Source organism: Sceloporus occidentalis, unplaced genomic scaffold (assembly GCF_023333645.1).
Source record: "Sceloporus occidentalis isolate IW3139 unplaced genomic scaffold, rSceOcc1.0.p SCAF_6, whole genome shotgun sequence".
NCBI classification, from domain to species: domain Eukaryota; kingdom Metazoa; phylum Chordata; class Lepidosauria; order Squamata; family Phrynosomatidae; genus Sceloporus; species Sceloporus occidentalis.
In genome coordinates this window covers 74573754-74599701 of record NW_028316986.1, presented here as the reverse complement: position 1 = coordinate 74599701, position 25948 = coordinate 74573754, and the positions used below count along the sequence as shown (strand labels likewise).

Here is a 25948-nt window from a genome sequence, read left to right as displayed (position 1 = left end):
ATACTGTATTCCTTTCTAAACATGGAAATAAAAGTCACCCCCTTGAAAAATATTCCACAGGATACGCTTGCCAGTTACTCATGTTTTCCGAATTAAAGCAGAGTTAATTATATGCTATATCATCATAAGAAGAACCCTCTTGGATCAGACCAAATTTTAGCCATTCCAGTTACCAACTAGATTGTTCTGGAAGCCTGCAAACTAGAGATGAAATCAACAGGACTTTATCCATAGCACATGATAACGTACTGATATCTGCTGTCTGTGAACATATTTGTTTCAGTTGGCTATCATGGCTAATTGGCACTGATAGGCCCAGCTCTTTATGAATTTATCTAATTCTTTAAGAGCAGCGAAGCTAGTAGTTATCATATTTTGAAGCAACAGACTTTCTTTGTTACTATGCATTATGCCAAAGATACTCTTTTCTTTGATTTAAATCTACTATCTATCAATTTTATTGAATATTTCCAAGTTCTGTTAAACGAGAAGGAGAACAACTCCCACTTCTATTATGCTTTTCTCTGTCTTTTTGAAACTAACAATACAACAACGCAGGAAGGTCACTTACCTAAGTCAACTATCCTAAAGATGGGGAATATCAACTAAAAAGCCCACCAATATGTAAAGCAAATATATAATAATAAAGTCACAGTATAAAGGTATTAGTGATATGTGCCATATAATTCAAAAGCAACTAGACTCGGAAATGAGTGAAAAACATGCAGTTACAACCAGGATACACAACTCTCTGTATAGCCACAATACTGTAAACAATTTACAAAGCAAATATGACTGTTAAAAAAAATAATTCACAATAAGGTACAAGAATGTGAATATATATGATTCGCCAGCATTAAATTAACAAGGATTCAAAAAGAGCATAAACAATATCAAAATATAAAGAGTTCATTTTGAAACAGATGTGATTTCTCACCCTTCTCTCTTTAGACTGGGAGAATGATGGACCTTTCCATTTATCAGATAATCTGCATTCTGTCTGAGGTCCTGTTATCACCTTCTGGCTGCCTGGATGTCCAACTTGTGATGGTGATGAAATCCAGACAGGCAGAATTAATACCAACACCCTACTTAAGCTTTAAGAATCGGAATCTCTGTATATTTTTAATGGAGAATACTGGTAAGCAGGCTGCCTGGTAATATTTTAGGATACATCATGTATAGTCTACACACACACACACACACACACACACACACGGAATCATAGATATACGAACATACATTTTTCCCTTAGGAAAAAAACACAGACATGTTAATGTCTGGACACAATGCTTTCATCAGATTACACTGCATTGTATACAAGGCATCATACACTCTTTACATCACAGAATGGCAAATAAAATGTTACTTCTTCATAAGGATTAAAACTTTAACTGTTCATCTCTCTAGCAGGCCTCTAGAGAGACAAAAGATCCACCAAATAGTCATTTTACTGCTTGAAGTTTTGGGTAATCAGCATCCTTTTCTGAAATATCACTATTAGCATTTTCTGTTTCTGATCTGTCATTTTCCACCTTTATGCTGAAGATTTGCCAAGATGTGCATCCTTCCATGTTTTTGTCCCAGTTGATTTAGTACATTTCCAAACACAGACACATTTATTGCACACAGTGCGTAAAAGGGAAGAATCTAAAGTATGCAAGAAGCAAGAGAAATCAGAAGCTACGATCATGGGTAGAGCTTGCCAGCACATTGCAAGAGGGATCAATGTGTCCTTGGACCAAATATCTGAAGATGTTCTGCATTTTAAAATTTCTTGCGAACACCAAGCATGCTTAAAATACACTGTGTGAATGTACAAGGCAAGCAGTAAAGCAGCAACAACTTATCTTAAATGTTATATTTTTTATTCTCCCTCCATAACTGCCATCCTCCAGCCTGCGAGGGAATTGACCAGGCAGGCCCAGGTCCACCAGGGCTAGCCGGAAGAAGAAGAGCCCTCTCTCCAGTCCATCTGCCTTGGTCCAGGCCTCAGAGGGAGAGAAGAATGCTGGACCTCATCCCCTCCCCCTCACCATTCCCTTCTCCTTTTGTGTCGTGTCTTTTAGATTGTAAGCCTGAGGGCAGGGAACCATCTATTATCCCCTCTGTTGTAAGCCGCCCGGATTCCCAGTGATTGGGCGGCATATAAATAAATCCTATTATTATTATTATTATTATTATTATTATATTGATCATGTTAAAAATCACACACACTCACACACAATTTTTCAGGGAAAAGCTCCCAAAATGCCTATAAGGAGCAAGAAAAAAATCTCCCTGCTCTCCTGTGCTCCCTAGGTATTCCCTCATACAGGCCTTCATACTTCAACACATAAGTAATTCAGATACCACTGATGTGTATGCAATTTGAGGTTTTTTGCATCACTTTAGACTAAGAGTCACACCAAAGAGACTAAACAACAGATTATATAAGATTCAATTATCATATCTAGTGTTTTTTTCTTTTACACATCTTCAGTTAGAAGAGGGAAGCTCAGGATTTTGGCCCTGACATACGTGGTAATGTGATTCAGCTTTTTCCAGACATGTTGCTGATAAAAAATTTCATGCTACATAACAGGGAAGCCTTCACTACTTGATGGCTCCAACATGAGCAATCATGGGAACATCAGTTTATTTAGCAAAAACTGATTTCCAGCCCCGATATTATTATTAAAGAAGACTGTGTCCCTTGAGAAAACAAAAGTTTGCATCTGTGATGTGGACAGTACAAAGTAGTTTCTGTGGTTGTGTTTTGGGAGATGATTTTCTTTTAAAAGATGTAATTGGAGCCTGAACATACAGTATCCTATACACTTTACACTTTTAGTTGCAAGTAAAAGGCTTCAGCCAGCATATTTGGAAGCAGATGGAAGTTGGGCAGAACTATTTAATGAGCACATTTATTTTAATAGCTACACTTAGCCAAAGCACCAAAAAAATGTTGCACAAAAAATTCCACAGCTTTTTTTTAAAAAACAACAACAAAATATATAAAATCTTGATGTAATTGTACTGAAGCTCCAAGTGCTTTAATTTTCAAGTAATGATGTACAGCAACTCAATAAGTGTAATAGTTCCATTTAAAAGGAAACAAAGAAATCTAATATTTCTAGTCATTGATGGCACTTTAGGCCATTACAAAAGTCAAGGGTAACTTTAGGAAAATCTAAGCAATTCAAGTGTAACCCTGAGACAGCACCATACAGGGCCACTGTGGGCTTTGAAATCGCGACCATCTTTGTGACTTTTCTGGACTACCACTGGGATGGCTGAAGGGAGAAATGAAATGAAATGAAATTTTATTTATATACCGCCGTTCCCACGATCACGGCGGTTTACAACAAGTAAAATACAATACAATACAGTTCACAATACAATTACAAGGAGCATAAAAAGCATGTAGTACAATACAACAATAAATCCATCCTATACAAACAAATAAAAAAGCAATCTAGAAATACATTAGATAGTATACAGCAGCAAAAAACAGGACGTAGCCCAATCAATCCCTGATGAGAAAAAAAAATAACTAAGCCCTTCTCTATCTCCCTCCCTCTAAAAAGACCCCAATAACAGGCACTCCGCCGTGATGGTGTAAGCGGCGGACAGAGTCCTCTAGGCCACCCCTGCCCAGATGGAAAAGGGCGACGGCGGCAGCGTCCTCTTCGGGGGGAGCCGGCAGGCCGGCTTTTGTAGGGGCCGCTCCCACCGGCCCCGCCCCCTGGAGAAACGCCGCGGCGGCGGCAGCAGGCAAAGTCCTCAGCCGCCCAGCCCAGATGGAAAGGGCGACGGCAGCGGCGTCCTCTTCGGGGGGAGCCGGCAGGCTGGCTTTTGTAGGGGCCGCTCCCACCGGCCCCGCCCTCTGGAGAAACGCCGCGGCGGCGGCAGCGGGCAAAGTCCTCAGCCGCCCAGCCCAGATGGAAAGGGCGACGGCAGCGGCGTCCTCTTCGGGGGGAGCCGGCAGGCCGGCTTTTGTAGGGGCCGCTCCCACCGGCCCCGCCCTCTGGAGAAATGCCGCGGCGGCGGCAGCGGGCAAAGTCCTCAGCCGCCCAGCCCAGATGGAAAGGGCGACGGCGGCGGAGCAAATAACACTTGCTAGATCTGTAACATAGTTTAAGAAGACTTCTTCAGCTACCTCTCCCCATACCTTTAGGGAGAGGACAATGATAATTCCTCACTGTCAGAGCTAGAGAAGTATTTTTAAATTCTGGCCAATTTGTGTCTGGGTTTCTGTTTTCCATGCTTCATTCCCCTGGAGATGTATCTTCCGATATACCAGTAGTATTATCTTTGGTGGGTAAAATGCCAAAATTCCAAAATCTTTCTCATGCCCTGTGAAAGACCCAAGACAATTAGCCAAGAATGGGATTGAAATATCCTGGAATTCTTTACGTAGACTGGGCATTGATCTCTTAAAGAAGCACCCATAAGACAATGACCTCAGTGTTTTGGTTGGTTTTAATATGCCACATGCTAAATTAGCATAGTACATATAGTCTGGAGACTCTGTTTTTAATATTATAATTAAAAAAAATGAAAAGAGAACACATTATGAAAAGATTAAAAAAAAATCTTCATGCGGCAAGAAAATATCATGCCTAAACAGAGCTTAACCCCTATAGTGTGCACAGTCAAAGGAACAGTCAGCTAGGAAAGGCCACCTTTGCATAAACATGCAAGTTCTAGTGTTACAAAGAACAACAGATGACTTACAGAATAGGTATGCTGCTGAAATAATAATGCAGAGTTTGTCAATGCCTCTGCAAACCTTAAATTCTCAATTGAAGTCAAGCAGCAAAAAGCCTATAAATATGCTTTCAAAATCTGAGTTAAAATGGTATTCCATTGCAGCACTTGGTATTTAAATTTGCTTGTGATGCCTACCTGTACAGATACAAATATGGGTGAGCAGCAGGGAGGCTGCTATTATAAAGAAGGAGGGCATAAAACATAAGCATCACAAAATCAAGAAGCAAATGAAGGAACTCATCTCTGCCTTTATTAGAACTAAAGAAAGCAGATTGTACTCATCTTGCTTGGGGCCAACAACCACATTGTGTGGAACTCAGCCAGTCTCCGTCACACAGCTCACTTAGGAATTTTGCTACGTTAAGGAATGAAACAGATGGGTATTTTCTTCCAGTAAGATAATTTGGGAGAAAACTGTTAAAAGTACTGGAGAAAGTTTTTAGCTTAATCTGCTATTTCGGGAAATTAAATGGGGCACGGAAAGGAGAAGCATGGAAAGGCAAGAGAAAAAGCCAAATAAAAACAACAGATGACATCCAGTGTTGTCCTTCCATCCAAAGACATGGTTGATGGAAGAGACTCTCTTTTCAGTGCCAGTGCTCCATGGCCCTCCCAAAAACCGTTCACAAGGGATGGTATACCCTCTGGAGCAATTTAAGATGGGCAGTGTTGAAGCACTACAGGAAGGGAAGAAGTCCATTGTACCAGTGGAAGGCCAAGTGCATGATGATGGATGCCACACAGTATTAAACAGGCAAAGGAATCCTTGGTCAGGAAAGGCCACGTTTGCATAAACACACAAGTTCTAGTGTTACAAAGAACAACCAGATGACTTACAGAACAGATATGCTGCTAGAAATAATAATGTGGAGTTCGTCAATGCCTCTGCAAACCTTAAATTCTCAATTGAAGTCAAGCAGCGAAAACCAGAAACAGAAACGTCCAGAATGCTGTGAATATTTAATTCAGTTTTAATGAACATAGATCGAGGAAAGACTGCAACATCTCCTTTGGCTCGGGAAGAAACATGGGGCAAGGATACCATCATAATCTTCCTGGTCTCTGAATTTTAGATGGGTGCAACATTTTCCCAGGCTGGTGAAAACCTTAAGGCTTCCTCAAGGGGTCCCTAGCATGTAGTTGGGATAGTCTAGGCAGCAGATTAATTTTCAGGGCAAATAGGCTGCTACTTACCCATCTCTTGCGCTGACATCTTTTAGGCAGCTTCTTAACATAGTATAAAAGAACTTGGATATACAGTGGTCCCTACGGATTCATGGGGAATACGTTCTGCCCCCCAGTACAAAATTTAGGAAATACAGTGGGCCCTCACCTTACGCAGGGATCCGTTCCGGATCCCGCTGCATAAGGCGAATTCCGCTTATGCTCAAGCCCCATTATAAACAATGGGGCTCGTCCATGGTGGCGCGGTGGCGCACGGGGCGCAACGGGCGCGCACGCCCATTCAATTGAATGGGACGCGCCGCTGCTTCTGCCCCGCGCGCGCCCCGTGGCTTGAGCGCGTATGCTCAAGCCGCATAAGGCACACCTGCGTATGACACGGGCGCGCTGTATTCAAGTCCCATTGTCCCCAATGGTATCATTGGGGACAATGGGACTTGACTATTTGTGAAATTCCTGCCCTTCCTTCCCTCTCCAAAATGACCAAAACCACGAGTGCCAAGGCTGCGAATCAGGGGGACCACAGTATAGCTCCTGTTACACAGGCATATTAAAATATAACGTTTCCAGCAGGCTTTAAAAATAAAAAACATTTTCCTTTTGTTTTAATGTTGGCTCCTAATTTCCCACCCCCTTATTTTATTTAGGATCTTATTTAAATTGTGAATCTAGGTATCAACGTGGTTGAGAAATAGGTTAAAATAGCCTAAGGAAAACATTAAATCCTAACAGGGCTGGTGTAAGCTTGCCCTATTCACAGTGGGGGCAAGACAGTGGGACAGTCAATGAATTCCAGTTTTTGGACCAAATGTTAAATAAGCTTTCCAAGGTGCTGCACCTATTTTGGAGATAAGTTTCACAACTGTGGATGGCTTCTTCAAAGTTCAGACTAAAATATGCAGCAGATTCACTGATGAGGAAGCTGAAACTTGCTGTGCTTCCTCCACTGATGAGGAATCTGAAGCTGAAACTTGCTCTAGAATTTATTCCAACACATGGCAGATAGATAAATTTTCAACCCCATTGCGAAGCCTTAAATGCTAACAATGCACAGTTGCATGAATTAAAAAAAACACCTATTGAATAAAATGGGCATTGGACTGGAAAGCTGATATAGGTGGGAGCTGTTGTTGAGAGAATCACTTGCTCAGATGTCAATGAAGCCACAAAACCATCACATGGCATCAGACCTAGAAGCTGCAGATGGCTTTTTGATGAATGTAGGAAGACTAGTGATTAAATAGCCTGAAGGCACAAGATCCCATCTGACCTTGAAAGCTAAGCAGGGTGGGCCCTGATTAGTATTTCGATGGGAGACCACCAAATAATACCTGGTGCTGTAGGCTATATTTCAGAGGAAGAAACTGGTAAAATTATCTCTGAGTATTCCTTGCCTAAGAAAAAACTATGAAATTCATGGAGTTGCCACAAGTCGACAGGCAACTTGAAGGCATGCACACACAAATTGAGTAAGAAACCAACTGGGCAATGTACAATCTATTACCTCTCTAGCATTGTGGCTTATTTGATTAAAAGATAACCGATTAACTTTATTCTTAAGAGTCATTAATATAATTTTAACAAGTCAATCTACTTTTGTTAACAAAAATTAAATATAATTAAGTTGCTTCAATCTCACTTTTTCATTTACAAATTTCAAAGTTAATCTATACTTTGACTGATGTTAATTCTTTAGCTCATATTCTTTAGCATTAAGTTCCTCTCTTTACAAACACTTCATATACCACCTGCAGTCACCAAATCAAGTCAGTCTCACCTTATCTCAGCATGGAAAGTGAAATTATTACCAGATAAAAGCATGTCATAACCACAGAGAAAGTCTAGAATGATTTAGAATAAGTGAGGGCAAATACTGTATGTACTTGATAGCATTCTGTAAGAGTTCCAAAATCATCTGTTTCACATATTCTTAGAAAGTTAAAATGAATACAATGGCTTATAAAAATAAGACATCCCCTAAAAATAAGCCATAGCGTGTCTTCTTGAGGAAAAATAAATATAAGACAGTGTCTTGTTTTCGGGAAAACATGGTATCTGCTGCTTCTGTGTGATTTATTGTCTTTTGATGTTAAATTTTGTAAACCGCTATGATCTCTAAGGAATAGCGGTCTAGAAATAAACTTTCATTCATTCATTTGGGGCAATTTTAGTCTTCAAATGGGTGGCATTTGCAGAATTTTTGGGAACTGCACAAAAAAACCCAAAAAGTGCATGGGGACCACATGTGGTCAATGGGCATCAGCTTACAGACTCCTGTTAACACCAATAAAATAACTTCATTCTTGTTCATTATGGAGATTACTACATGTGGCTTTTAAACACCAATTACAGTCAGAAAAAAGTAGCTTTGGTGATACTTATTATATAGCAAGCAATAGCAAGTACATTACTATACCGCTTATCAGTGCACTTAAGCACTCCCTAAGTGGTTTACAAAGTGTAAGCTAACTTCCCCTAACAAGCTGAGTACTGTACTCATTTTAGCAACCTCAGCAGGATGCAAGCCTGAGTCGAGCTTGAGCCCTTTTGCTGGTATTGAACTCACAACCTTATGAGTGAGTGGCTGGATTACAGGTATTTAACCACTGTGCCACCAGGGCTCCAGCCCTTATCTGTTGTATCCTTGAAGTGTGGTTAAGGTGTCCCTTTTCATTGATGGGGGAAACCCATCAATGAGCTCACAGTAGCACTAGTCCACAGCTGCAAAATGTCACTGTCAGGACAGTTGCAATACTGGCAATCACATAGTGTCAGTGTCACCTCCTCTCCCTCTGTCTCCCCTCCAAACTATTCCTAAGCTGGCTGTTTGCCTTTAATTTTTCTATTTTTTCCCCTTTTCCTTCCTTCCTTCCTCTTTCTTTTTTAAAAAACAAACCTGACATCACATTAACAGAACTTCAGAAAACTAAAAACAAAACAAAACAAAAGGCTTGCTGGATAGGCCATAGGGCAGGGAGGTGGGGATAAGGGGTGTGTGTGTGCAAAAGAGAGCACAATGGCAGAAGGACCCCCAATCATGTGACTGATAAGATATGTAATAGTGGCTGCGCTGAAACAAGCATGTTTCCATTTTTATTAACTGATGCAATTACAAGGAGAAGGGGCTTGTGTTGTAATATCCTAAGTCACTTTTGAATTGTAGATTTATCATTCCCTATCACTTTCCCCTGCAAAAGTGAGTATGTGTCTTATAACGTGCTACCTCCAAGCTCTGGTAACTAATTTATACACTGCCTATGAGTCCTGTATGGATCACTTCTCACCATCACCAACTCAGACCCTAACAGATAAAAATGAGCACATTAAAAAAAAACCCTAGTGTGAAGGCTGGAGCAGCATATAACAAAACTTTTTAAATTGGTCTGAAGAAAAGTATATTTAAGCAAAAGCTTTTCAGCATTCACCACCCCTGCCACAAGTCTAGGAGCAAAAACCAAACCCCCACTGAACAAATGTTGCTAAGAAAACCCCATGAAAGGTTCACCTTAAGATTGCCATAAGTCAAAAATAACTTGGAGGCACACAACAACAACAACAACATTACAAATTCACAAACTACAAAAGTTAAGAAATGATTAAACTAACAAAGAATTAAAACGAGTTGAAAATATAAACCATTAAAAACACAACAGCACACCAAAACTGAACCAAATAGAAAATCCAGCACACTGTAAAAGGACCGTCCTGCCTAAACAAACAGTCCTCAAAGGCCTGTCAAAACAGAACAGTCTTCACCTGTTTACAGAAAGAGAGTATGGAGGGTGCGAATCTAAGCCCTCTGGCAAGGGAACTCCAGAGCTTGGCTGCAGCCACTGAGAAGGCCCTCTCCTGTGTTCTCACTTGGGCCTCGTTTACACTATGAATTTTTTATTATGATTTTTTTATTATGATTTTTTAAATTTTATTGTTTACAAAAGGTAAAACACAATTATATCACCATTCTACTTTAAAAACACAAGCTAAAATACAGATTTACAAAACTGAGGTCTCATTCAAAACTCCAAACCAAAATCTCCTGTGGTGCTGTGGTGGAACATGAGCATGGGAATTGGAGTTAATATATTCTATAAGAGCTAACCACTTTTCCTTCAACTGGTTGCAGTTCCTTGCCTAGAGGTTCTCCTGGCATCGTCTGCAAGCTTCTCCATTAACCATCCTTCCCAGAACTTCATCCACCATTGATCCATGGACAGATGACCTGTTTTCCAGTTTCTGGCAATGATTAATCTAGCTATAGCAACTGAAAAGGATATACAGTGGGCCCGTGCCTTACGCGGGGGGATGCGTTCCGGACCCCCCCCCCCACTTAAGGTGAATTGCGCCTACGCTGGAGCCCCATTCATTTGAATGGGGCTCATGTGTGGCGGCATGGCAGTGCAGGAGCATGCGAGGCGCCATGGGCGCGCACCCATTCATTTGAATGGGACGCACCTCCCCACGCGCCCTGCGCATGCCCTGCGGCTTGAGCGCGTATGCTCAAGTCTGCATAAAGCGCACCCATGTCTAACGCAGGCGCACTGCAATTTCTTTATGATGGGGAAATTTATTATCAAATTGAAATATTGACAAGAGAAGCAACTCTGGGGTGCGTTGAACCTTTTGCTTAGTAATGTCTGACATCAACTGAACAATCTGTGTCCAGAATAGTTGAACAATTGGGCACTCCAACCATATGTATGTACCTCTTGCCCCACAAACTCTCCAGCACAAAGAAGGTGTCTTCTTTGTCATTTGTGCTAGCTGGACAGGGGTCAGGTACCATCTATATACCATTTTCAATGTGTTTTCCCGTAGGGCAGATGACTTAGACATATAAGGAGGACATGCTCACATATGATGCCATTCTGTATCTGAAATAACCGACTGTATATCCAACTCCAGTACCCCTCCCATAGGGGTTTTCAACCATGCAGTTATACAATGCAGCTGAACCTCCCTTAACTGGTGGACCTGGGATTGTACACATTTGTTCAAGTATGGTAACTGATCTAGGGGTTTCTCCTGACCATACTAGTTGGGACACAAATGAGGTAATTTGTTGAATTTGGAGCCAAGAGGGTCTAAGAGGCAACAACACATTTAAAATACTTTCTGTATTTTTAGGTCTAGAATTCTGAAATAAGTCCTGTATGGTATAGATGCCCTTATCTTCCCATCCTTTAAATTGTGTGAATTTATCTGGGCTAAAAAAGGAAGGGTGTAGTAAGAATGGTCTAATTGGGGAAGGGCTAGGAGCACCATTTCCTCCAAACTAAAAGTGATGTCTGAAAAAAAAAGGGTTTTCTATGTTGTTTAGAGTTCTGGCTGAGATGTTAGGGAAAAAAGGGCTGACAGATTGAGGTTTTTCTATGCTTATTTCTAGTTCTATCCAAAGTGTAGAGGTAGATCTCTTAATCAGCTGGATAGCTTGGATTAACTGAAATGCTGCAAAATAGTATTCCAGGTTGGGTATAGCAAGCCCTCCATGCTTTCATTTCATATATCAACAATTTTTAGGAAATGCAAATATAAAGTTGTCTATTTGTTTTCTCCATGAAATAAAATATGAACTGGGAGAAGACAAAGGAAACTCTGGAAAACATACAAACTCTCACTGTTGGGTAGGATAGCTTTATTAAAAATGAACCTTCTACCCAGGTTTTTGTTTTTGTTCCACACTATGATTTAAACCGGTTTGCAAATCGAATCAAGCCAGCTTAAATGTGCCTCGTTCACACTCTAGTCGATTTCAAATCCAATTGTGTTCTGGCTGATTCTGATCGAACCAGCACAAGTCCTCCTGAACCTGGTTTTTTGAATACAGATCTTTTGCACGTTCTTTTGAAAAGAACTGGATTGCAACCACTGTGAACAAATGTGAATGCATTTCTGATCCCATTTGGGACATCCAGAGGGAGGGACAATGGACAGAGGGTGGGCAGAGGAGTGATACCCATCTCACCACAGGTCTTGGCAAACCGCCAGTTCCCTCCTCTCATGCATGGATCCGTGGGTGCCATGGCAGATCCTCCCCTGGGATGCATGGATCTGATGGTGTCATGGGGGATTCTCTCCTGGGATGCGTGGATCTGATGGTATCATGAGGGATTCTCCCTTGGGATGCAAAGGTCCGTGGGTGTCATAGAGGATTCTTCCCTGGGATGCATGGATTCATGGGTGTCATAGGGGATTCTCCTTTGTGATGCATGGATCCAGGAGTGTCATAGAGGATTCTCCCCTGAGATGCATGGATCCGTCAGCGTCATGTGGGATTCTCCCCTGGGACGCATGGCTGGCATTGGTGGTTGAAGGGGGTTCAAGAGTAGGGGGGAGCCAAATGTAAAAGGGCCTAAGGCAGGGAGGGAGAGAAAGTGTGTGTATGTGTGTGCATGCATGCATGCTGAACTAGGGAAAGTGGGAAGGAAGATGTGGTATGTGTTTCTGATTGAATCACCTGTTGCTCCTATAGAAATAAAAAATGTCTGCTTCTAGCAGCCCATTCCCAGGCATGGAGGGAAAGTGGGGAGGAGAAGGAAGCGGAGGTGGAGGAGGAGTGTTTGCATCTTACACACACACATACACACATGAACACATACATACAGAGAGGCAAATGGACACAGCGACACCTAATGAACACGGCCATACCTCCGAGTGCTTGCATCACTGCACACATGTGCATCATATGATTAACATTTTTTTTAAAAAAAAAAAGCCCCAGGATGGATCGAACATGTCCGAGACTGAGAATCTATTCTGTTGGGGTGCAAAAGTAAGTGTGAACATGAACCATTAAATGAGCATGGAGGTCATGGAAAATGTAGTGTGAACTTTGTTTCAGTTCAAATTGATTATGCGATCCAACATCTATTCGACTCAAAAACCAGGCATTTTGCAAGTGGAAATGACCCCTTGATGTACCTGTAGGAAGAAAGAAATGGGTCTCCACAGCAGATCTCAAAACAGGGACAGGTCTATAAAGGAGAATATAGTCCTTCAGATAACTTTGACATGAGCTGTGTAAGGCTTTACAGATTAAAACCAACACTTTGAATTGTTCCTGGAAATGGACCAGCAGCCAAGGAATTGTGTGCCTTTTGTAGCCATTCTCAGAAATCAATCTGGCTGTAGCTTTTTAGACCAGCAGAAGTTTCCAAACACTTTTCAAAGTCATTACATTAATTCTACTGGAATGTAATAAAGACATGTGTCACTGTAGCCAGATTTGACATCTCAAGGAACAGACACAACTGGCACACAACCCTTGACTGTGCAAATGCACTCCTGGGCACCACTGAAACCTGAATTTCCAAGCTCAAGGTTGAATCCAGGTGTACACTCAAGGAGTGAACCTTCTTCTTCAGGGGAGTTTAACCCCATCCAGCACTGGCTGAATCACTCTCTGACTCTCAACTGATCAGGAGAAATTTTGTCTTGTCTGGATTAAGTTTCAATTTGTTTGCCCTCATCCAGTCCATTACTGATGACAAAAACTGGCTTAGGACCAGAACAGCTTCCTTGCATTGTGCTGAAAAGAAGTAGTAGAGCTGAGCATAATTTGCAAACAGATGGCACCAAACTCCAAAACTCTGGACAACCTCCTCCAGTTTCATTAAGTTGTATGAGGAACAGAATGGAGACCTGAGGGACCCCAGAGGCAAATGATCATCGGGTCAAATAAGAGTACCCCAATACTATATTCTGGGTTCGACCATCCTATTAGAAACAAAAGGTGCCCCCTAATCTCACACCAGCAAGGCAGGCCAGAAGGATACCATGGCCCATGGTACTGAAAACTGCTGAGAAATCAAGCAGAACCAACAGGGACATATTCCCCTGTCTAGTTCCCAGTATAAGTCATTTGCCAAGGTGACCAAAGCCATCTCTGTCCCATATCCACACTTGAAACCTGACTGAAATAGATCTAGATAGATAATCCATTTCATTAAGGAGTCCCTGGAGCTGGGAGGCCACCACACACTCCAAAACACTATCCCAAAATGGAAAGGGGGGGGGGGGGCAGAGAGAGTGGGAGAGAAAGAGTGAAAGTATGTGCCTTCAAGTTGCAGGTCGACTTACGTCAACCCCATTAATTTCTTGGGGATTTCTTAGGCAACAAATATCCAAAGGTGGTTTTGCCCATTCCTTCCTCTGAAATATAGCCTACAGCACCTGGTTTTCATAGCAGTATCCCTTCCAAGTATTAGCCAGAGCTGACTAAGCTTAGCTTCCAAGATCCAGTGGGATCTGGTGCCTTTGGGATATTTAAGCACTTTAGATGTCAGAGTATTCAAATGTTAGACACTGGTGATAATTATCCAGAATAGTGGGACCCAGTGAAGGCTTTCTTAGCAATAGTTTTATAATTGCCTCCTTCTGGCAAGCTGAAACTCTGCCTTATTTTAGTGAGGCACTGACCACTACTACCTTCTCTGTAACTCTGGAGCTCTAGAGTCCAAGGACCATCACTGGAAAGACCTGACCTTCCACACGCCCCAGGCTCACCTCAGGCAATGTCAGGAAACAATGTAAAAATGCCCCATGAGATTTCAGTGGATTAAATACCAATTATTTATGCAAATTGATGGAAAGAGGATAAATTAAAACCACATAATTGAAGAAGACCAAAATAATGGAAGAGGCCTTATAAAAGAATACAAGAAAAAATACCTTCTAGCTTACATCTTGCAAAATACTCCTTGGCACTGTACTGTCATTTGTTTTTTGCTGAAGGAAAAAAGAAGACTCAAACTGATTTGAAAGGACTGGATCAATGAAAATCAAGTTTTTTAACATTGCGTTTCTGTAATCTGGTTATGAAGCTTTTAGAGATATTGTAATTATTCTGAGGTCTCGAACATATGTTTCTATTGAATAAATTCCACCGAGAATACTGAATTAGGAAAGACAAGAAATGCAAACCTTACATATGCCCCGAGTTATTCAACTCATTAGAAAATTAAAATCTAAAAGGAACCCAGATGGGAGGTTGGGAGGGGGTAGGAGGAAGGACAGGGACAAACATAAAGCTGATGATAAGAAACTGCCTTTGGCACCTGAACACACTGTCCCCAAAGTCCTTAATCAACTGCAGCAGTGAGAAGGAATCCTGGTTAAGGCCAGTGATTTTGGACAGCAGAAGGAGGACAGGAAAATTCATACTAGAACAAGAAGGAGTGATGGAAAGATAATCTTAATCATCATCTTGATCATAAACAAGAGGATACTGCATAGAAATCTGGCCTTGCAAACACAGAACACCTTTTATTTAGATAGTGCATCAATGTACATAGCAATGGATAAAAATAAAATCAGTGTCCTGACAAATGGACACAATTGTTTTATTAAAGGGGAAAATTGGGGGGAGGAAGCAACAGAATAATACTAATGAAAACAAACAAACCAATAGTCCAGGTACAGATACTCTGAATAAACAAGAATGTAAGAAGAATTCCAGAGACATTATACATATTAGATATGATGCATGCAGTCCCAAAGCCAGCATCCTAAAGCCAAAGCTCCACATGTACATTGCATCCTTTGAAGGTTTGCAAATATGGCCCTGCCAAAGGCCCAGCTACCCATCCATGTTAGTCCTGGCAATGTCAATCATTCATTGAGGATAGGTGGGACTGGATCCAAATATTTTCACAGCCTCTCTTGTACCAGTTTAAAAGGTGAGCAACCTGTCAGCAGCAACCATTAGTTCAGTAGCACATGACATTCTACAGCTTGGCAACCATGTTATTCTCTGCAATATTTGTTGGTTCTCTCAAGCTGACCAGAATCAATTTGAGGATTTATTCAACATCCTCATTCTAAGATTTCTATTTTTCTTCTTCAGAGGTAGAACCTGGGCTTCTATGGTAAGAAATCAACAGATATAGCTCCTGGCTGTCTTTACTAACACAAATCACTGACTCTCACTATGTGCAAAAGGCATAAGATCTCCTGAACATGCAAGTGTCATTTTTTCTGCCAAGCTCCTCTTGAAATCAAGTCATTCTGGCCCAACTGCAAATTGGCTTATCCAGAGCCTTGAAGAGGAAAGCATCATGTCAAAGGAAAGCACTGGGAAATCCATAGCACAACTATGGGAAATAACTTCCTTCACTTTGGATTAGATACTATTTGTGCATCATTTTCTTTTCCTTTATGATTATGCTTTCTGCTCATCTTCCTAACTTTAGAACAGTTATTTTCCCATAGGCCATGTTATTCATGTTTTTCTGGTCTCTTGTTTTCTAACCTGAGCATGCCCTCTACCTCGCCACATCTGTTTGGTTTATCTCCTTCCTAAGTTTACAGACTCTCCTTTTCTCATCTTTTGGAAGAGGGCTGTGCGGTCGCTCTTGGTGAGCCATCTGCTTCATCCCTATCTCTCCACCTCCAACTACTACACAGAATGACTAAAATAACTAACAGTCCCATGCACATTCTGCACAAGTACTTATATATGCATTGTGTGTATGCCTACTTTATACAGTTCTTTAAGAAACTGTATATTTGATTCCACATTCTGCCTTTCAAAGCAGTAGCCATGTTAGTTTCTTGCAGCATAAAAAGGAGGAAGGGAGGAGAAGGAGAAAAGGTGGCAGTACCTTGAAGACTGTTTTTTATTATTTTAGCATGAGCTGAAGTTCTAAATCATGCCCCTTGCCCTTTCAAAATTTAGGGAAAGGACATGGTTTGCATTTTTCTGGATCCTATTACATTCTATCCCTGAAGAAATTTGCCAAGAAAACCCCATGATAGGTTCGCCTTAAGGTCATCATAAGTCAGAAACAACTTTCAACAACAACTAACAACAAGCAGATACAGAATTGTAATCTAAATTGCCAAGAAATATGAATAAACTGTTCCTGACATGATTTATATTTGCATGTTAACTCAAATCAAAACGTTCAGAGAAATAAAAATACAGAAAAACACAGAATTACATTGACATTTCAAATAAAACATTAAACACAAAGCAGTACTATAACCTTACACTTCTACCAGCTTAATCCTGGCTTTTCCAAGTAACCAAACGCAAAGGTCTTCTAACAATTACTGAAGATAATAAAACCAGAGCTTTAGCAGGTTTCCAAAGGGAGTTCTATATCTGTGGATTAACTTCTACTGAAGTCTTCTTGTGCTTTTGTGACATTTTAAAAATTCCCACTGTACTTGCCATAGCATTTTTGGACTGTAAGCTGTGGACCAGTTAAGCTGGAACACTTTCTTCCATTTAGCTAAAGGATGCTACTGAATACAAAACAGTTTATAATTAATCCTCAAAGAGAGTCTTTGCAGATGTTTGAGCGCAGCAGAGGTTCATCAAGTGTGTCGTGGACATGCTCTGATTTCAGCCTCCTTCCTAGGCCGAAATCCAGTGTTTTCACACTGTGTACCAGGAAATCATTGACGTTCTTTGGCAACAAATTGGGGAAGAAGTCAATTACAGCAAATACAGTGCCTCAAAAGACATGATATTCAGCATTATTGATTTCCCTGTACAACAGGATAGGAGTAATGGGCAAACTGGATAGGGATAAGGAATGTAGAGATTAGCAATATGGGGAAGACATATTTTTTTTCAAACACTGCCAGATGCAGCAGTCAGGATCAGAACATCAGGAAGGGGGGCAAGATGCATAAAACTGCTTTTCCCAAGATGATTTTCTCCTCATGGATTTAAGAGGCACTGAAAAGCCACAGTGGCCCTATAGTTTCATTCCATAGACAGCAAAGCAGCTCCAGGAAGAAGATTATCAATAGGAGATAAGAATGACAGAAGGACAAGTATTAAGCAGACACCTGTCATTCTTCTGCTTCAGATCACAGCCTCTGATGCCTCTTTTCAGTAAAACCATACAAAGCCAGTATTGAGAAACTATAACTGCATCTCACTAGCATCTTCCAGTTTGGCCGTCTGTAACTGCATGGGCTATGCACGGCTCAACAGTCAACGTGCTGATAGTGCAGTTTCCAGAGCATGACCCCAGGACCATTGCAATTAAAATCATAAGTTTACCCACTTGACATGCAAGGGTTGCCTAACCAAACATTTAACACAGAAAAAGTTTGGTTCACTGAAGGTATAAAGTTTTAAAGCCAGCCCTCCAACATCTCACTAATATGTGGCAAAATATTTTGCTTTGGCTCTCAAAATTATCAGAAAATGAATGCCCCAATACAGTGACATACAAGTAATGACTTTTAAAAAAAATCTAAGCAGTTAATTTAGGTGCAACGTGCAGCACTTTGCAATTATTTTCCATACATGATTCCTATTTAGTGTGTCAACCAAGAAATGACACAGACAAATACAATTAGTCCTGCTGACCCATGATGTTTCCAGTCTTTTCTTATAGGAAGAATAATTTGATAAATGTCTATCACCAACCGACAGAAAGGAAAATATGTTACTTCTGATGTACAGACACACAAAGCACCTGAAAAGTTTAAACACAATTCAAAAACAACAATCGGAGGGAAAAACATTTCAGACAGCAGGATTTTAAAAAAAAATTGAAAAATTCCAAACCTATTCTGGGACGGAAAGGCAGAGATGAAGCCTGGAAAAGCAAAATGTTCATGTTGTGTAAAGAAACATAAACAGAAATCCTAAAGATCATTGGCTGTGAACCCTTGGCAGCAGGAAATATTAAACAACAGAGATAAGCAACAGAATGATTTGCTAGCTCTTTCCTAGTATTAAATCACAGAAGCTGACAGAAGAATACTACCAGTTGTAGTTTTGTCTCAGACTGCAGTGTCAGGGCCTGCAAACCTAACAGGAGTAGTGAAGATAATAAAAATAGGCTTGTCACCTGTTCTGTATTTACAGGACCAATTCCTCAACTGACAAAACATGTCAATGCTAATTTTTCTGTTGCTATGTGCCGTCAAGTTATTTCTGACTTATAGCTACCCTAAGGCAACACTATCACAGGGTTTTCTTGGCAAAAATTGTTCAGAGGGGTTTGCCTTTGACTTCCTCTCAGGGACATAGCTAGGATTTTAGGAAGGGGGGTCCAGATTAAGTGCCACCATTATAATGGGGCTTGGGTGCAGCGGCACAGCAGCACACACCATTCATTTTTCTAATGGAAGGGGGGGGGGTCCGGACCCCAAGAACCCCCCCCCCCTTGGCTATGTCCCTGTTCCTCTGAGGCTGAAAGAGTGTGACTTGCCCAAAGTCACCCAGCAGGTTTTCATGATGAGTAGCAATTCAACCTTGGTCTGCAGAGCTATTTCAATGCTCAAACCATTACACCGCTATGGCTCTATCAATACTAAGGAACCAATTTTAGAAATAAGGCACAGGTGTGGGGGGCAGACCTATCTGAGCAGTGAGGGAAAGATTCAACATGGAAGAGAGAAACAGTCTCAATATCGGCAGAAGATTTGATTTCTCAAAACAGTCCAAAGTGTTTTGCCCTAAAATATTTCCATGGGCTTCTGCAGGAAAAACAATTTGAAAACTGGCCTACAGGAATTTCTAAATATCTTCAAAGCTAATGTCTGGCAAATGCAGGTGACACTGTTTGTTTGTTTGTTTGTTTGTTTGTTTGTTTTGGCTGGGACTCATCAAGGCTAGTTTGAGAAACAATGGCCTGTTACAGACTGCCAAAATAAAGCTGCTTCGGGTCTCTTTGGAGGTATGCTGTTTAAATGATGCATGCATCCTAAGAATCTGGAAGCTGCACCAAAAGCTGCACTCCAGTGCTTAGGAATGGAGTGTGGCTTTGGCGCGACCTCCGGACTCTTAGGACCCATGCATCATTTAAATAGCATACCTCCAAAGAGACCCAAAGCAGCTTTATTTTGGCAGTCTGTAACAGGCCAATGTCTTCTTTTCATATCCTGAAATTCTCTCTCTCTCTCTCTTAAATTGGATTACCGATAACTGAATATTTCCCATCTCTTCTGTTTTTGTTCAGCAAAGGAAAAAGCCAAATTTCAATAGCAAATGAAAGAACAACGAATTATTTTATTATATGTTTCCAATATTATTTATAAGTGATAATAGCTACCCAGAGGTTTATTTCATGTAAGCTGTCAACTGTGGGAAGAAAAGATACAGTCCAAGCAACATATTTACAAACCTTGTCCCCATGTATATCACTCCCCCTTGAACACAGTCATTCCTATTTATCTCTGTTGGGTGCAGTAAATTTCCAGGTATTAATTTTTATCCTGTAAATTCTAAATTTGGACCTGAGCATATTTTATAGAAAAGAATGTCACCAACTGGGAAATTAATTCCTATGGCCAGGAAGCCATAACTGTTGTGTGCCTTCAGGTCATTTCCAACTTACGGAGACCCTAAGGTTTTTCTTGGGTTTTCTTGGCAAGAGTTGTTCAGAGGTTGTTTGCCATTGCCTTCCACTGAAGCTGAGAGTATGTGGCTTGCCCAAGGTCACTCAGTGGATTTTCATGAATGAGCAGGGATTTGAACCCTGGTCTCCAGCGTCAGAATCTGAAGCTCAAACTACTACACTACATTGGCTCTTAAGCTATATGCAGGAAGTGAATAAATGTGAAACAGGCAAAGTATGATAAAATATACAGTATGTTATAATACATATAACATACAAAGATACGTTAAACTTCCATCAGCATTAACAATTCTTTGGTTAGAAATAGGTTACCGGAAAAAACAATTTCAAATAGTAAATTTCAAATACATTTCTTCTTTTTTGCCCTGAAACTCGCATTATGCTTGGAACTGTAACACAAACATGTAGCTATAAACTCAGGAAGTAAACTCTATAATTATGTTCATTTGCTGAAACCTTTCACATGATCATACACAATGCAAATTATTTTATTAAAATTATTTAATTTAAATCATATTTTATGTAAGATTCCAGTAAACATGTCCCCAAATAACCCAGTCCAAAATTATATTTGACTCTAATACTAAATGTATACATAGCTACACATTCATGTAAGTCTAACATGACTCACACTGTTTTTTCTATGTTAAAAAATGAAACAGAGGCAAAAATGTTACTTTTGAATCCTAACACTGCAAATACAGTCAGACTTCTTTATTCACGGATTTTTTATCCACATATTCAAGCATCCATGGCTTGAAAATATTTTTTAAAAGTATACATTCCAAATAGCAAACCTTGATTTTCCACTTTATATAAGGGACACCATTTTGCTATGCCATTTAATGGGACTTGAGCATCCATGGATTTTGTTATCCAAGGAGGATCCTGGAACCAAACCCCAGTGGATAACAAAGACCCACTGTACTATAAGTTACAATACACCATGCATTACAATTATGAATGTTTAGAGCAGATTTTCATCAGGACACATGCTTTTCATGTTTTGGTAAAATACTGTCCTAGCAGTAAAGTATCATCCTTTGTGTCTGTAAAGTTCTGGACATGAAAAGGGCATTCTGCATGTCTACTCAGAATTAAATCTGATTAAATTTAATGGGTCTCACTCCAAAGTAAGGGTATACAGAATCAAAACAACTTGGGTCCAGGCTATTTGAGGGACCCTATCTCCCTGTATGAGCCCACCAGAGTATTGAGATCATCTGGAAAGGCTCTTCTCTCTGTCCCACCACCCTCTCCGGTGCATTTGTGGGAACAAGAGAGAGGGTCTTCTCAGTGGCTGCTCCCGAGCTTTGGAACTCCCCCCTAAGAGAAGCCAGGATGGCACCATCCCTGCTGTCCTTCCAGCGGCAAGTAAAGGCATTCTTGTGCTGGCAGACCTTTGCAAACTGATAAGAACTGGGAATGTTGTACAATATAAAGTTTAAGGTTTGTATTTTTAATATATTCTATTTTAACTTGTAACTGTTTTAACTTTTAAAATGGTGCAATTGTTTTTTAATTTTTATATTTTACACTTTAATGTTGTGTTGTATTTAAATGGTATTGTTTTAAATCTGCTGTTCGCTTCCTTGAGTCCCTATACTGGGAGAAAGGAGGGATATTAGAAAATAATAATAACAACAACAACAACCTTAGTCTTCAAGTAATTGGTACAATGTATTGTCCTTACATATGAATAGCTCAAAAGGAATAATTGTTTCTGTAGTGCAAACAGTAAGCAGACTGCTTTCCGGAAAGGAAGACGTGTGTCTACCCTAGATCTCAAATAACCACATGTTTCTGTGCAGCATGAAATTTAGTTGCAGGCATAGGAGCTTTAGGCAAAACCACCTCTGCCCACGAAAACCCTAGGAAATTCATGGTATTGCCATAGGTCAGCAAGGCAACTCGAAAGTACTTACACACACAAACATATGTATTGTAATTTTTATAGCAACCAATCAATATTCATGATTGTTCAGGAGATGAATGAATAAAAACCTTGTTACTTGTTTCACAGTTCTTATGTTTAAATGTATCCACCCTGCATATAACACAAGTATGGATTATGTGCAGCCCTCCTGTGTCAAAAGACCAAAACTCCCATCATCCCTCACTATTGGTTATGCAAAGTCACAATCCAACATCTACAGAGCAATTGGTTTCCCTTGTCTGACATATCAGAGTTGCAATCAATATAAAATATCCCACAAAGGTGATATTTCTCCATTGCTTTCCAGAAAGGAAGATATGCTTCTACCCTGGATAATAATAAATGACAGTGAAAGAAGATGCAACAGACTGGCAAGACTAACTTTCAACAAATGCATGGCGTACCTAGGTGCATATAATTTCCCTCTCTATTCTGTGTTATTTACTGTAGAACAGAAATACAGTACACACAAAAGCTTTATTACTGAAAGCCAGACTCCCAACAAATTTCTTCCAGAATGCAACACAATAGTCTGAACAGAAATGAAGACAACCATTATATAGGAAAAAAGCTTCACTTAATACTTTTACAGGAACTTATAAAAAGAAAAAAAATTACTCTGGGTTGGGGATGTTCAACAAACCAATATGGTACAATCTGTCAAAGACACACACACAAAGTAATAAAAACAAGCAACAGTTATAGCTTCTCTAAACATTTCTTTGGCATTCCAATCCACTTTAAAATCTTCTTGTGAAGCTCTGATCCATGAATCAAGTCACAAAATACACCTAAAAACATATAGATCAATTAAAATGCATCAAAGAACAATTTCTTCTCATTACAGACAGCACCCCAAAAGAATTGAACAAGAAATAGCAGAGGTGACAACTTACAAAACTGGAGGAGCTATACTGCAAGAACTCACACTTCCTTAGACCAGTCTAGAAGAACCATTACAGTCTTAACACTGTCCATACTAATGTACAATAATACCACAAATCCACAAAACAATGATATCTTTATGGGACCAGCCAAAATGTAAAAAAAATAATACATGTCACAAGCTTTTGAAGCTCCACTGGTTTCTTCATCGGGCAATGGTGTTAAAAATCATACAGGGGGGATTTTATTTTATTTTATTGACAATGTTAGTCATGGGCCTGCATTTTGTCAAGGTGTGGTTGTTGTAGTTATTCTTCTGTGTATGGAAGGATATCCATGCAGGCAGGCCACTCATCCTTCTGGCCATGTGATACTGGGAGACAAAGTATTTGAAGTACAGGAAATAAAATTTAAATCCCATTAGCAACACAAAGAGGTACTTTCTTTGAGACCTAGGACTGTCTATACTAAATACAAAGACATAGCTGTGTTGGTCTAGAAAATCAGTATGCAAAGGGATCTTGTAGTCCCTTTGAAACTAAATGAAAGAAAGTTGTTACCATGAGCTTTCATAAATTTTGGCTCAAGTCTACAGAAGCTCATGCTACCAACTTCTTTCTTTCAGTTAGTCTCAAAGGTGCTACACAAGATCTATTTGCATACTTATATACTAGTTATTTCATCTGGTATGGGGGTGTCTAAGGCTGCAATTGTATGCACAATTTCCTTGGTGCAAACCTTACTGAACAGAGAGGTTTGCTTTCAAGTATCCAGGCCTACAAATATGCTGCAACTGGGTGGTGGCAGGTTAGTTTCAGCTTTGTGGTCTTGTGCTCCATAATGATGTCTCCAGGGTTAAAGAAACCTTTTCTACTGTATGCTTTGTGACTGTTGTGTGCTGATTGGAAATAAAATGTAAGTGGTTCACAATATGTGTAAGTGCCTGGAAATTCTCATTGCTCGGGGGATGAGCTTTTTCATCATATGGGGCCCTTTTGCTGAAAAGTTAAGAATAATCCATGAGAGGTGAGAAAAAGATGGCTGAGGTCATTTGGGTTGGTCAGGTTTTGCTCCTCGTCCTGACCAGAGAAAACAAAAGGGAGAAGAGGTAAAAACAGGCACAGCTGCCTTGGACTGCCACCCTCCCCAGCTCTCAGGAAGGGCTTTCTCTCTCCCCTCTACTCTTTTCCAGTGCTGTGGGGAAGTTATTATATTGGTTATATCCTTTATTTATATTTATATTTTATTAATATAGGAACAAGAACCAGGATAGTGTAGTGGTTTGACTGTTAAGACTATGACTTTGGAGATCAAGGTCCTCGCTTGAACATAAAACCCAGTGTCTGACCTTGGGCAGGTCACACACTCTCAGCCTCAGAGGGTGGCAATGCCAAACCCCCTTTGGAGAAACTTGCTATGATAGCTTGGCTTTAGGATTGCCCTTGGAGATACACAACAATACCGTGGTCCCTTGCTGTGAACTTTTATTGAACTGTGAGCCAAACCCGTTGCTATCTGCTGGGGTTTGGTTCCAGGACCCCCGTGGATAACAAAATGAATGGATGCTCAAGTCTCAGTAAATACAGAGCCATAGTGAAATGGTGTCCCTTGTATAAAATGGCAAAATCGAGGTTGGTTCTTTGTAATTTATATACAGATATGAAGTCGAAGGCTGTCGTGGCTGGAATCCATAGTTTTGGGTGGGTTTTTCAGGCTATGCGGCTGTGTTCTAGAAGAGTTTATTCCTGACGTTTCGCCAGCATCTGTGGCTGGCATCTTCAGGGAATGCTGGCATGGAAGAGAGTGGGATATATATAATTAACATGTAAATCACTTCCTCTCAACCAAGGGTCACACAGTATATATACCTTACACACCTCCATGCCACCATTCTCTGAAGATGCCAGCCAATTCTCCTTAATAACTGTAAGCCACTCTGAGAGCCTTTAAGGCTGAAGGGCAAGGTATAAATACTGGAAATAAATAATAAATAAATCATTATCTGCTTGACTTTTAAAAATGACAGCAGCACAGCTGCCAGTGCAAGAGCAAGGGAAGCAGGGAATTAATATGGGGATATTTCACTTTTGTTGCAACGATATGAAAACAAGCAAATAAAAGGTCTTGTCTTGAGAAAATACATTCTTCCAAGCCGAAATGGCACAGTATCTGCAGATGGTTGGATGGTGTTGTTGTTGTTGTTGTTGTTATGTGTCTTTCAAGTCATTTGTGGCTTATGGGGATCCTATCATGGGGTTTTCTTGGCAAGGTTTGTCCAGAGGAGGTTTGCCATTGCCTTCCTTGAGGCTGAGAGAGTGTGACTTGCCCAAGGGCATTCAGTGGGTTTCGGCTGACTGGGGACTGAACACACTGTAGAAGTAATCTGTTTTGTCACCACTTTCACTGCCAGGGCTCCAGGCTATGGAATTCTGGGAACTGTCGTTTGTTGTGGCACCAAAGGTTTCCAGAGCTCCACAGCCTGGAGCCCTGGCAGTGAAAGTGGTGCCAAAACAGATTATTTGATTCTGCACTGTGGATGCAGCCCTGACCCCAGCTAGACTCATTAGGAATGCCATTAGAAACCTTCCATTGCCTCCAAAGCGGGTCTGAGGCGCTACAAGGTCGTGTGTGGACATATATACAAGTGTGTGGGCACAGAAGGGGGTTTAGACTACTTGGGAGCAGACACCCCATCTGTGCCTCATTCCCCCCGCCCTCCATTTTGCTTCCCTCCTTCTGTCAGGAGGGGAGGGGGGAAGTGAGAGAGAGAGAGAGAGAACGCGCTACATCCGGGTCCCACTCACCTATCATAGCTGGGGCCCCGTCCACCCTCGTTGGAAGTGTTAAAACCTTCCAACGCAGCCTT

At 40.7% G+C, this 25948-nt stretch overlaps 1 protein-coding gene across 2 annotated transcripts in view; it reads right to left on the bottom strand.

Annotated features, from left to right (window-relative positions):
• Window positions 1-25948, bottom strand: part of PRKN (parkin RBR E3 ubiquitin protein ligase) — a 938258-nt gene extending 912310 nt beyond the window's left edge. For both annotated transcript variants that reach the window (XM_089530072.1, XM_089530073.1), the window contains exon 1: window positions 25887-25948. In XM_089530072.1, the coding sequence (XP_089386198.1) occupies window positions 25887-25893 (7 nt within the window). In that variant the 5' untranslated portion in view covers window positions 25894-25948. The remainder of the gene's footprint in view (window positions 1-25886) is intronic.